This window comes from Littorina saxatilis, linkage group LG1 (assembly GCF_037325665.1).
Source record: "Littorina saxatilis isolate snail1 linkage group LG1, US_GU_Lsax_2.0, whole genome shotgun sequence".
NCBI lineage: Eukaryota > Metazoa > Mollusca > Gastropoda > Littorinimorpha > Littorinidae > Littorina > Littorina saxatilis.
Genome location: NC_090245.1, coordinates 98028615 through 98042401, shown reverse-complemented (window position 1 = coordinate 98042401; position 13787 = coordinate 98028615). Strand labels below are relative to the sequence as shown.

Genomic DNA, 13787 nt, shown 5'->3' with positions numbered 1-13787 from the left:
TCCCCCCCCCCCTATCTACTATCACCTTCCATCTGGTATTGTTAACGTGGCGGGTCGACAATCATTTGCGATCATAAATCACAAGGCCCGAGAACTGCACTTCTTCTTCTTCTTCTTGCGTTCGCCGTCACACCATCAGTTTAGTCTGCGAGTAAAATGACGTCGTGGCTTCTAGGTCTTGTCTGCTCCCATAGAGTTTGGTGCGGAGAGGGACTGATGCTGGCCACACTTTGTCTCTGATTGGTTTGAGTTGGGGGCATGTCATTAAGACATGTTCTGGAATCTGGTCTTCCAGACCACAGGGACAGGTTGGTGATGGGGTCAGCTTCAGCTTCCTGAACATGTGGGCGTTAAGGCGACAGTGACCAGTTCGTAGTCGTATGATCACTACTTGCTGCCATCGTTCTAGGAGATGATATGCGTCTCTCGTGGATTGTGGTCGCATTGCTGCCTTCACGAGGGTTTTCTTTTCAGCGAAGCTGACCAGGTTGTCTGGTTGTTCTTCCCTGGCTCCGAGTTTGGCGAGCTCATCAGCTGTTTCATTGCCTGGAATTCCGCAGTGTGCTGGAACCCATTGCAGGACTACTTGTCGAGTCTTGGCAAGCTCCTGGAGTTTCTCCATCAGACGAGGAAGTTTGTTTCCTGCAAGGGCTTCCAAGGCAGACAGTGCATCAGAGAGGAAAACAACTTGGGGGCATTCGCTTTCTGAGTCATGAATCATGGAGGCTGCTTGCATGATGGCCTGAACTTCTGCTGCATAGTTTGAGCAGTACTTTCCTGTTGGTATCCCTGCTGTAGAAGTGTGCCCCTCAGGAGATCTGACAAGTACACCTGCTCCTCCACTGGCCACGGCGTTTGTTGCTGAACCGTCTGTATACGCGTGAATCCAGGCGTCTTCAGGGTACCGTTCAGCAATCATGGCGAGTGTTAGGGTGCGCCTGGCAGTGTCGTTCTGGGAATCTCCTGAGGTAACGTAGGGGACTGTGGTGGAGATGTGAAGATTCTTGTAGTCTTCTTTCCATGGCTGCGGCAGATCTGAGTAACTGATTGGTAGTGCTGATGGAGGTACAGAGGCTTGGTGCTCTCTGGCAAGTCTCTTGATTTCATGTAAGAAGCTGCTGCGCTTGAGGCGGTTCTTTGTCGGGTTATCCATCCTGTTCTTCATCGGATGCGCGGGCAGGCACTTGAATTTCTCTGTCTGAACCATGACCTTGGCGTCTCTCCTCTGACTGAGGGGTTGAATGGCAGCAACTTCTTCCATGGTCTTTATTGGTGTGGATCTCATCGATCCAGTAATGATCCTGAGGGCTTGGTTTTGGACCCTGTCCAGTGTCTGCTGGTGGGTCTTCGCTGCTGTAGACCAAGCTGTGGAGCCATACTCAAGATGGGGCCTGACTGCTCCCTGGTAGACTCGCTTGAGTATCTCTTCGTTTGCTCCCCAGCTGGTTCCGGCTAGCTTCCGCATGATGGCAAGCTTGCGCCTGGCCTTTGCTTCAGCATTGTGGATGTGGGGTTTCCAGGTCTGTTTCTTGTAGAACTGCACTAACAAGCATTGTACCCAACGATCGAGTGTCAAAAGAACTGCAAAAGCGGCCAGGATGCAGCATTGAGCACGCACACATCCCCACCCCCACCAAAACTAATATCACCTTCTGCCTCATCAGTATTGTTAATGTGGCGGTTTGACAATCATTTGCTAACCTGAATCAGAAATCACAAGGCCCAAGAACTGCACTAACAAGCCTTGTAACCAACCAAAGTCACAGAACTGACAAAACAGGATGCAACATTGAGCGCGACGTAACTACTCTGTCAAAACAAGAGTCATGCTAATATAACACTAACCATGTCAAAGCCCAACTACCTCTCTAACTGTAAGTGCACAATCCTGCTAACACTAATCCTGTCGAAGCCCGACTACCTCTCTAACTCTAAGTGCACAATCCTGCTGACATTAACCCTGAATAAGCATAAATCCCTTTCTAACTCAAAGAGCACAATCCTGCCAACTACCTCTCTAACTCAAAGTGCACAATCCTGCTAACACTAACCCTGTCAAAGCCCAACTACCTCTCTAACTCTAAGTGCACAATCCTGCTAACACTAACCCTGTCAAAGCCCAACTACCTCTCTAACTCTAACTTCTAAGTGCACAATCCTGCTAACACTAACCGTGTCAAAGCCCAACTTCCTCTCTAACTCTAAGTGCACAATCCTGCTGACACTAACCCTGACTAAGCCTCACTCCCTCTCTAACTCTAAGTGCAACTGTTGACAGAAGGACGTCACAGAAAGACCTTCAAGGAATGTGAAACCTAATTCTCAACCAACGATTACTTGAATTAAAACGGGTAGAGGGACGGGGGAGGGGGTGTACCATCATACAAATTACATGTTTGTCCCACATGGATAATCAATAGCAGGGCCGGACTAGGTAAGTACTAGGGGGGGGGGGGGTTACCGATGGGGGTCCAGGGGGCGAAGCCCCCTTGGTGAGGGTTGCAAGGGGGCGAAGCTCCCTTGAAGCTGAACGTTTTTTGATGTTTCTGGAGGGAAAGGAAGCCTCTCCTTGAACGAAAAAGGTAAATTCGATGCAACCTCCCCACACACACAAAAAGCGTTTGGGAGGTACATGCTTAAGCCAGGGGGGGGAGGGGGGTTGCGCAACTCCTGTAACCCTCCCCCCCACCCCCCCTTAGTCCGGCCCTGAATAGGCTTTCCCTTTCTCTGTGAAAGAGTGGTGCACGAACACTGAGTGAGTGCACCCGTACCCGGTATTGAACTCGCTGAAACCCCGCGGGGTAATCATTGTTATTGATATTTTGCAAAGACTGCAGTTTGCTTTTAACATACCCGTAATCACTGCACGCCTCAAAACAGCTTGGCAAAGTGTCTACATGCGTGCTTCCATTGAAAAGCGTGGGTTTTTTCAATGTGTGTGTGTGTTTGTGTGTGTGTGTGTGTGTGTGTGTGTGTGTGTGTGTGTGTGTGTGTGTGTGTGTGTGTGTGCGTGTGCGAAAACGAGCAAACAACGCCATATGTTTGCGTGTGTGTAAATCTGGAGCATCAGATAAATCCCGCAGAATTTAACGTGCAAAAAAACAAAATACCGACAGATTAACTACTTGTGCGGAAGTATCACACTTCTCGTCACAAGTAGCAGGAAAACGTGAGCCGACCCCTAACACACACGCAAGGTAACCTGAAGCGAACATGTATAACGGTTTTTATTAGCGAGGCCTAGTTTGATCGAGTTTGAACAGGGACACAGCAAGCTTTGAGGAAGAAAAAACCCTACTTCCAACAGGAAAAGAGACGACGTACACTTACCTTACACTTTCACCACAAAAGAAAGTGGTGTCTTTCAATCTTAAATGACAGTAACATCTGTCCCGCTATAACTTTACTGTCAGTATTAGTTATTTGCAATACAAAGAGTTGTGGCGCTGTGAGATGAATTTCACAATTTGCTTTGGGCTGTGGATCGCATTGTAAAATCCATTAATTGCACAAATTGGTGTGGGTCGGGTCTTCAAAGGGAATTAATGGCACGATTTGCTTTGGGGATATGAGTCAGGCATTAAAGTGAAATGATTGCACAATTTGCTTTTGGATGTGGGTCACAACGTAAATTGAATTAATTAAACAAACTTTAATTGTCAAGAATTCTCTGAGCCGTCAACGTGCCTCCGACAAAAAAGCTGTTTGTTTTTTTAAGCCAGTGAAGTCAGTCAACAGAAATTCATTGTCACTTGTAGGCTTGCCCCGCCAGTGCAATCAAATACAAGTCGCGTAAGGCGAAAATACAATATTTAGTCAAGTAGCTGTCGAACTCACAGAATGAAACTGAACGCAATGCCATTTTACTCGTAGCATCGTCAGGCCACCGCTCATGGCAAAGGCAGTGAAATTGACAAGAAGAGCGGGGTAGTAGTTGCGCAAAGAAGGATAGCACGCTTTTCTGTACCTCTCTTTGTTTTAACTTTCTGAGCGTGTTTTTAATCCAAACATATCATATCTATATGTTTTTGGAATCAGGAACCGACAAGGAATAAGATGAAAGTGTTTTTAAATTGATTTGGACAATTTAATTTTGATAATAATTTTTATACATTTAATTTTCAGAGCTTGTTTTTAATCCGAATATAACATATTTATATGTTTTTGGAATCAGCAAATGATGGAGAATAAGATAAACGTAAATTTGGATCGTTTTATAAATTTTTATTTTTTTTTTACAATTTTCCGATTTTTAATGACCAAAGTCATTAATTAATTTTTAAGCCACCAAGCTGAAATGCAATACCGAACCCCGGGCTTCGTCGAAGATTACTTGACCAAAATTTGAACCAATTTGGTTGAAAAATGAGGGCGTGACAGTGCCGCCTCAACTTTCACGAAAAGCCGGATATGACGTCATCAAAGACATTTATCAAAAAAAGGAAAAAAATGTTCGGGGATTTCATACCCAGGAACTCTCATGTCAAATTTCATAAAGGTCGGTCCAGTAGTTTAGTCTGAATCGCTCTACACACACACACACACACACACACACACACACACACGCACGCACACACGCACGCACATACACCACGACCCTCGTTTCGATTCCCCCTCGATGTTAAAATATTTAGTCAAAACTTGACTAAATATAAAAAGGAGCTATACGTTTCAGACTATACATTGATACCGTCACATGCATTACATACAAGTAACGAACTACTTGTCATATCTGTGGGACATTGTTGCCACGGGACAAATCACCCCCCCCCTCTCCGACACACACACCGACACACGCGCACGCACGCACGCACGCTCGGACTTGCACACAGGCACGTACGTACGCACGCACGCACGCGCGCACACACACACACACACACACACCCACTCTCTCTCTTTCTTTCTCTTAGTCTCTCTTTGTCTCTCTCTCTCTGTCTCTGTATCTGTCTCTCTCTCTCTCTCTCTGATTTTATGAATAACCACATATGTATGCTCTTCATGCCTCATCTTCATCATCATCATCATCATCATCATCATCATCATCATCGTCGTCATCATCGTCGTCATCTTTATCATGACGTGCTGAAGTTTTCTGACTTTTTAACTTTTTAATTTTTAATTTTTCAATTTTATCATTGTGTGTCTGTGCGTCCCAATGACAGATTGTAAGAAAAGGCGTAGCCTTAAATCTTAATCCTTGTTAAATAAACTTCAATTCTCTCTCTCTCTCTCTCTCTCTCTCTCTCTCTCTCTCTCTCTCTCTCTCTCTCTCTCTCTCTCTCTCTCTCTCTCTCTCTTTCAACTGAAGTGTTCCACTATTTATGTTTGTTCCACAGGTTTTGAACACAGTGTGTTTTATTGTGTACATTATAATCCCACTAGCAAAAGAAACACACATGGTAGACACGTGTGCTACTTTTGCTGGTAGAACATTATGTACTATATCACACTGAGTTCAAAAGTGGAACACTCCTGTTTGGAGTGTACGAACTCGCCCTTTGAAAACCCAGACACTGTAAGCTACGACAGGTAAATCCCCACACACAGATTTCTCTGACTGTAAAAGGGCTTCTGACCTCGAGTCACAAAGGTGTTATATTTCAGTCCCAGTTGCATAATTGTGCGCGCAAGCTACTGGCGCTTGAATTATGAATAAATCATCGTGTGGATACAGGTGCCAACAATGAATTAACCTACCAGTAGGAATGCTGTTAAGATGGGTGTCCATGAAAACCACCATCCTGGGATAATTCATGAACTCTTTCGAAAAAGGAACAATAGCATTTATTAAAAATGTAAATAAAATGTAATTTCATGTTTTGAAAAGGTATTGTTTGTGTGAGATACACAAAGAGTTCTTTGTCAGCCAAACTGGCCGGAGGGCATAATTAACTCACTTCGTGCTCAAAACCACACAGCGTCTGTTTCTGCTGATACTTCTGAATACAGTTGATACTACCCCCCCCCCTTTTTTTTGAGACCCACCCCCACCCCCCATCTCCGATCTAAGTCTTCAAGTTCCAATTAATAAAACCTTGCTTGTTCAGATGTCTGTCCCTAGTATCTGTACATTTACTGACTGACTTGCTCCTTGATCAGGAGCAGTTTCCTTCAAATGCACAAATTCGAGTTGGGGGCGTAAACATTAATTCCATCAACCGCCGTACAGAATTTTCAATGCGTGCCATCGGACGGAATCATGCAGACCTTGAGGTGTTTTGCGAGCTAATGGATTTACCACCCTCTGTTAAAAAAAAGTAGCACCGTGGCGATCAACAAGACTATCGAAAAGGCTGCCACAACTGTTGCTGCCAAGAGCATGGAGAATGCAGGCAAGATGGAGTATAAAGCTGCAGGAGGTGACGATGACGGTCCCCGTGACATCAGTATATCATGTGACGGGTCGTGGATGACAAGAGGACACTCCTCGACAGTAGGTGCTACAACCATTATTGGACTGGAAACAGGTGTGTAGTTTGTGTGTGTGTTTATGTGTGTGTGTGTGTGTGTGTGTGTGTGTGTGTGTGTGTGTGTGTGTGTGAGTGTGCCCAGTGTGTGTGTGTGTGTGCCCAGTGTGGGTGTGTGTGTATGTGTGTTTGTGTGTGTGCCAGTGTGTGTGTGTGTGTGTGTGTGTGTGTGTGTGTGTGTGTGTGTGTGTGTGTGTGTGTTTACCAGAATAAGATGAATCACATGAAACAATGCACACCTGTGTTTTGACTGTATTACGAATGCACACAGTGTGTTGATGACACTGCTACTCGTCAGTCTGCAGCAGACACCACATTACTTAACTGCCAATCAGTGTCGGCGAGCAGACGTTTCTTTACCTGCCTGTCGATTTACGACACGACCTTTATTTTAACGAAGTGAAGGACGGGTTTACCACGACATTTAACACAGGGTTTTTTCTCACCTGGCAGGATAAAAATAAACTCTGCCAGTTTCACAACTAGGCCCCTCGCACACGTCATGATTTCACGGCCAGCGTGCGGTGAAAAACGACAGGTAAACTGAACGACAGGTAATAAAGCTTACCTGAAGTGTTTTGGTATGTCTGACATCATCAGGTCTACTTGTGGTAGGCTACACCTTCACTTGGGAATTGGAGATGAAATGTCGCTAGTTACACTTGTCTCGATTTTTCTCCGTCGCATGAAGCAGTGTGTGTAGCCAGATTTATTTGACTACACGCCCTGTCGTGTAGATCTCACTGTCACCGAAACACACAGAAGCTGCTGTGCAGAATTGAATGCCTCCCTTCCACTGGGGCCCACAGGTTCATGATACTCAGTGAGAGTCAACAGACGACATCCGCGAACAAGCTAAGCGCGAACGGCTCTATTGTTCAGTGTTGCATCGCGCTCTTTTCTTCTGGGTTTTCGTGAACCAAAATTGACGACCGAACGAGGTCACACTAGCAATGGTGGGCAGCGACGCGGAACCGGGACACGCCGAGGACAAAGCAGAGGCACTTGAAATCGATGACTAATTTCTGTACACACTGACACACTGACACACACACACACACTGACACTCACACGCGCGCACACACCGGCACACACACACACACACACACACACACACACACACACACACACAGAGAAGGACAGGAAACCTCGGCCGGCCGGGATCTATTGGATAGAAACGCATGTAATCCACTGACATGTAACGGCTCATTGATCATTATGCATTATCGGCGCCGACGTAACGAACGCAGATTACTCCTGAACTCACTTAACTCACCGGCCTTGTTGATCTCGCATACACTCCACATTGACTGAGCCCCCTCCCGTCACAGGTAGGCCTACTGACGACTCTCGACCTGTTGTACTTTACAATATAGGGTCTAATTCGCTAGTTCACATACACTAAATGGTATCATCGTTTTAACTTAGAAATATATTTCAAAAGAAAATCATCCCCTTCCGTCATTCTAGGGACGTAACCACTCTGCGCACGTCATTTACAAAATAATCGTATGTTGGGGTAAAAGCTCAGTATCGAATTTCACCACGAATCAGTTTCCTTCACTTGCAAGAAACTGACATGCTTCAGTTTCTCCCTCAAATAGGGGAAGGGCTATGGACCACTTTTTGTTTCAAGTCATGCTGATAACTAGCTTGTTTTCTTGCGAAGAAGTTTCATTTTGTGTTTGGTAGTCCTTCTCTCTTAGGTTAACCGTTAGGCCTAATCAGAGTGAAATAGCTTTGATAGACATTCAGCAAAAATTAAATACAGAAACAAATCACAAAGGGTCCATATTAGGAGCCTGGGCGCCTAATATGGACCAGTGAAGCGGCCTTCACGAATCACTGTCAAAAGCCCCCTATATGTGGTGAGTGAGAGAAATCTGTATTGACATTGTGTGACTGTGTCAATAGAATTATTCCCGAGTACGCTAGTACTAGGGCTCAGCAGACTTTAATTGTGTGTCTGTCTGTCTGTCTGTCTTTCTCCACTTAACAGCTTATTGCTGGGAAACTACTGGGCGCAGTTCGTTCAAAAGTTGATACACTAACTTGATAATAGGTCCGATTGATCGTATTAAAACTTCATAATGTTACCTGGGACCTAAATGCGAAATAAACCACAAAAACGACTTGGCCGTAGGAGGAGTTCACACCGGCGGGGCAACACGCAGCCATTGACCTGATAGAACAGCCGAACGCGTCACACAAAAATACGTCATGACAAAGTTACACGCAAAGCGAAAGAGACTTTGACGTCATTTACTTTTGTTCGGAATTTTCCGTCTGTTCCGAGCTTGTCAGTGAAGACCTGACGTGAGTAAGCTTACCCAAAACGTCTTTGTTCTCTATTCTCATTGCAGCTGTGAAAATAGAGAATACTACATGGCTTGCTGTGTCGTACCAGATTTACACGAGTTTTATTTTTAAATATTGAACTGCGAGCGAAAGCGAGCTGTTCACTATTTGAAAAAGCAGCCATGTAGTATTCTGTTTATCCTACATACTGTAATTACGTGTATTTTACTGAAAATGTCTTGCAGTCGAGGCAGCTAAATTGAAGGCGCTTGTTTTGGAACCTCGATCTCTTCTAAAGCCTCGTACAATCTATTACGTTAAAGCAAAGAAACGTCACTCTGAAAGTGTGGCGTGACGTGTTAGTTCTAAAGATTCATCGAGGGTAATTAGCGAGCGCAATTTTTGTTTCTATATTGACGTTTGTCTCGGTGACTTTGGCATCATAAGCAGTGGAAAAACAGGTCCCTGCCAGACTTGCTTGACATGACCTCATTTACATGATATACACACGTGTGATTTGAACGATTATTATCTCACGGGTGTCTCTCTCACGTATGTAGGATAATAATCAGTCTTGTGTCTCGGTCGTGTAGGTACAGAGTTTGCTTCTGCAATCATTGTGTTCGTGTTGATGACGGCTTCATAAGACAAAATAATAAGCGAATCTATCGCGAGGAAGACGTTTATGTACAAATCACCGAACCCAACCCATTTTTGGGGGTGCGTATCGCTGCATTTTTCTGAAGAATAAACTGCATGTGGTTAATTTCATCCGTTTAATGCTTGTCGAAACATATCTGATCACAGATGAGGTCGCAGTTTGTAGGTTGAATCTATGAATCGGCCGCCAGAGATAGATCTGCATTTCTGGTCAGAAACCAACATTCACACCACAGACATTCCAAACATTTATATTTATTGAGCGAGCCAGTCTGAAGAGTACTCGGGTCCAGCGCGAGCATTTTTTTTATTATTTTTAGCGCCTGTATTGCGTCGTAGGCTGTCATCATAGGTATGACGTAGGTTTCAGGGTTTCGTCATTCAAAGGCAGGGGTGTCAGCTTGTGTCTATTGGTTACTTCTGCGTGTTAGATTTGGATGAAACACACAGATTATGCATTTGTTTGAATATTCCTGAATGGGGAATGTTTAGTTTGTTCTTAATAAGTTAAATTAGTTTAGATCGTATTGATAAAAGAATGTTTGAGTTGGTGACGCATAATCAAGCAGCGTCATATATAGGGCCTTTTCCCCCCTTCCCCTTTTCCCGAATAAAATGAGTAAAAGTTGAAATGAACTCGCCTTACGTTGGAAACAAGCGCGCACTTGTGACCTGGTACTGGCAGAGAAAAGCATGTTAAGCTTTGCCGGAATTTGTATGCATTGTGGATTTGTGTGCATTTGGAAGTGAAACAGTGTTTGGATTTGTGCCTGTGCATAAGGTGAGGGCCCCAAAGGGGGGGTATCATCACGATCACGGGAAGGGAAAATTTCGCTTTCACGATCACAGTTACCTTGATTTTTGTTTTCACGATCACGAACACCAGTGGCAAATCACGGTCACGGTAAAAGTTGCATGTACAGAAAGCACGTGTCAAAGTAAACACAACCACACAGTAATTCGCTCCTCTGGATCTATTGTTTATTCAACACAAAGTGACAACTGTTGCACTTTTTTTATAATTATTTTTTGAATTCTCTTTCATACACACATAGAAATACATATCATGATTTGTAATCAGTAACAAGAATGTTGTTTTCATTGGGTTCTCTCTCTCTCTCTCTCTCTCTCTCTCTCTCTCTCTCTCTCTCTCTCTCTCTCTCTCTCTCTCTCTCTCTCTCTCTCTCTCTCTCATATACACATTCAACCCCCACACCCTCACTCACACACATGAATATATACTTGCACAATTTCACATTTCCAGAGCTAAATCTTGTAAACCCATTTTCTCAAAAACTATTGGGTGGATTGAAATTAAAGTACATGTATGTATGTGTGATGGGTTTTTTATTTTCAACTTTGCCGTACAATTTGAGGTACACCATCACCTGGTTCCATGGCCTTGAATAAAAAAACAGGAATGCTCCAGGCCAAAAACGGTTTTACCTGAAAGAAGCGCGCAGTACCAGTAGCGAAGCCACAAGCCTGAGCCTGCGAAGCAGGCGCGCCAACTAGGGGGGTCCGGGGGCATGCCCCCCCGGAACTTTTTTCAAAAAACGGTTAAAATCTGTGCAATCTGGTGCATTCTGGGCATCATTTTAGGGGTTTTAATAGTGTTGTGATCGTGTTAAAAATCCCATTTTAGCCTCCCCCCACCACCATTCAACACACCTCCAAACTGGTGAAAACAACACTACTGTGCGCTGGCTTCATTGAGACCGGCGCCCGGTCGCGTTGCGCGATATTCACACGGATCGTTTTTGCGGAAATTTTTCAACTTCACCGGAAAAAATTTGACTTTACCGGATTTTGAAAACGGCTTTATCGGATTTCCGGCAATTACCGGAAAAGTAGCATGCCTGACAAAATCCCCAACGAACATGACTTTGATCGTCTTTGACATGAGGATCAAGTGACCCAAACTGGCGCGTCTCCCCGCCATTGTTTCTGAATTTAACCCATTGTTGATATTAAAGTTTACAGGCGCTAAAATAAATCCAAGCTTAATGCAAAGAAGCGACAATTAGAATCTATGCCAAGCGTGTCCACGTTGCTGGGATGAAAAACACATTTCTAGTTTCGGTTTTGGCTAAACGCAGACTCGATCTCGAGCCAGTCGAGGTCACACTGAGCGAGTGACAGCCGGACGTGGCAATGTCGACAATGTCAATGATCTCACTCAAACTCAAAGATCTTTAACAAATTTCAAGATCTTTGCCTACATTCAGAACAGTCATAGAGCAACATAGATCAACATACCTTGGTATTTCGTCTTCAGAAAGACCGACCCGTAGCCTGACCTTTCCACCAAGGAAGGCATTCTCGCCGCCTGCTTTGGTCTGGCTTGATCCACAAAATATAACAGAAGTTCGATGACAGTACCGCTGCACGCCATTTTTGATCTTCGAATTCGAATTTCACTCAAAACTTTTGCACGAAGCCCTTCCATTGGATGAAGTTTGGTAGACTTTTGCAATTTGCCTTCTGATTGGATCTCTTTTTGTCAGTGTGAAATTGGTTCTTTTAAAGGGAAGCAATCGCTCTCAAAATCATATTTCTGAATGTGTTGTTGCTTCCCTTTCAATCGGGGTTGGCTCCTTACCGAATAGACTAGAGGATCATAGAGTGTAATACAGCTGTGAAAAAATGTACGTTGAAAATAAAATGCTTTGCAATAATGCCCATCACGATCACGAAAACAAATGACGATCACGATCACGAGACTTGATTTTTTTGTCATCACGGATCACGGGCAAAGTCCCATCACGATCACAGAAATGGAAATTTCGGCAATCACGGTCACAGAAAGGTCAAAAAACGCCAATCACGATCACGGTTTTAAACCCTTTGGGGCCCTCTAAGGTGTGAATCATGGATTGGCGATTGCGCATCTGTGAAATAATCCTTTTCTGAGAATGTGCCACTGTTTGTGGAACCAGAGACATATAATACATGTCTCTGGTGGAACTGACTCCGTGTGTGTTGGTGTGTACCAACTAGACTGATCCAGTGATGGAGTGTGTGATGGCTGTATTTCCTGGATTTTATTAGCCAGCCAGTAGGGAATGCTGTTGTGAACCAGGGAGTTTTGTTTCGTGTACAGAGATGATGTAGACCTGTCGTAGGGATAGCGTGTTTATTATCGTGTCAGTTTATTACCGTGTTTATTACCGTGTTTTTTCTAGAGCGTGTTGTGTGTTGTTCTTAGATCAATTATGCGAACATGGTCGGACGCTGAACCACGATGCTTTTACTTTCGCTCGATAGCTCGTTGCAAAATGCATCATAACTCCCTCATTTTTTATTTCTGTGACTTAAAACTTGATATAAAGTCAGATAGATAATGTTGTGAAGATACTATATATATATGAAAATTATTACATGTACATGCTTTAGTTTGAGGCCGCGCAAGGTAGTGCAAGGTCGCGTGTGGCCGCGTGCGGTCGCGTAGTCTTTAGTCAGACCCGCTCAAATAGGGAGTGTTCGTTGCATAATGTAGTTTATAGATAAATAATTCCAATGACATATACCTTCAAAACATGTAAACACTTTTCCATATTAAAAATACCTTTGTTTTTCTCTATGCTATCCCGAGACTCTATTTTCTTCTTTTACTTTGAAAACCTGATGTAGGAAAGGGTCATTTTCAGTGTTCTCTAACTGATCCCTCACAGAGTCACATGACAATCATGGCGGCAACGAGGAGGCGGGTTGCAGACGACGGGAGACAGACATTGAGCAACATTCGAAGAAACCTTTCTAAAGGAACAGTTGAAAAGCTGTTTGAGGACGAGAGCTTCGTCTTTGAACTTTTAGATGTAAGTTTCATTGAAAATGTGTTCCGGAGTTGATTCCAGAAGTTGCATACATGTGTGTGCAGCTGCATGTTCAGATGTTGGCAGTTGGGTTATAGTCCAGGCATATTAGAGAACAACGTTGAAGTGACAATGACTAGGTTTAAAATGTCCCTTATCAGAAAGTTCAACCTCAGTCCTTTGATGTTTATTAAACACATTTTCATATAAAGTTGGCGCTTCATACGGAAAAATGGCTTTGAAATTGACCCAAATCCTTCTTTGGGCTCTGTAAATGTCGTTTGGGGGTATGGTTGTAAAATGGTATCTACTGGTCACCCCAATGTATAAACTGAAAACTCTTTCTGCACCAGAACACGCAGAAAGGATTGTATCTGCCTGATGTCTGATGCTTTTCAAAATCCCCAACCACTAACACCTTCAAAACGGACTTTAACTGACACTGTTGTTTTTCCCTATATAATCCTTACTATTTTTCCGAGACGTCGTCGTGTTGTGTATTTAGCTTGCCACAACCTCATACATGGTCCTAAAAGTTAAAGTTGAA

At 43.9% G+C, this 13787-nt stretch overlaps 2 protein-coding genes across 2 annotated transcripts in view; one reads left to right on the top strand and one right to left on the bottom strand.

Moving 5' to 3' along the window:
- LOC138946871 (poly [ADP-ribose] polymerase tankyrase-1-like) overlaps nucleotides 1-7257 on the bottom strand; it is a 43388-nt gene extending 36131 nt beyond the window's left edge. The window contains exon 1 of the mRNA XM_070318272.1: nucleotides 7036-7257. The gene's annotated coding sequence lies outside the window, so the exon portion shown is untranslated. The remainder of the gene's footprint in view (nucleotides 1-7035) is intronic.
- Nucleotides 7258-13106: 5849 nt separating this feature from the next.
- Nucleotides 13107-13787, top strand: part of LOC138946917 (AP-5 complex subunit beta-1-like) — a 76256-nt gene continuing 75575 nt past the window's right edge. Inside the window, exon 1 of the mRNA XM_070318321.1 lies at nucleotides 13107-13243. Within this exon, the coding sequence (XP_070174422.1) occupies nucleotides 13115-13243 (129 nt within the window). The 5' untranslated portion in view covers nucleotides 13107-13114. The remainder of the gene's footprint in view (nucleotides 13244-13787) is intronic.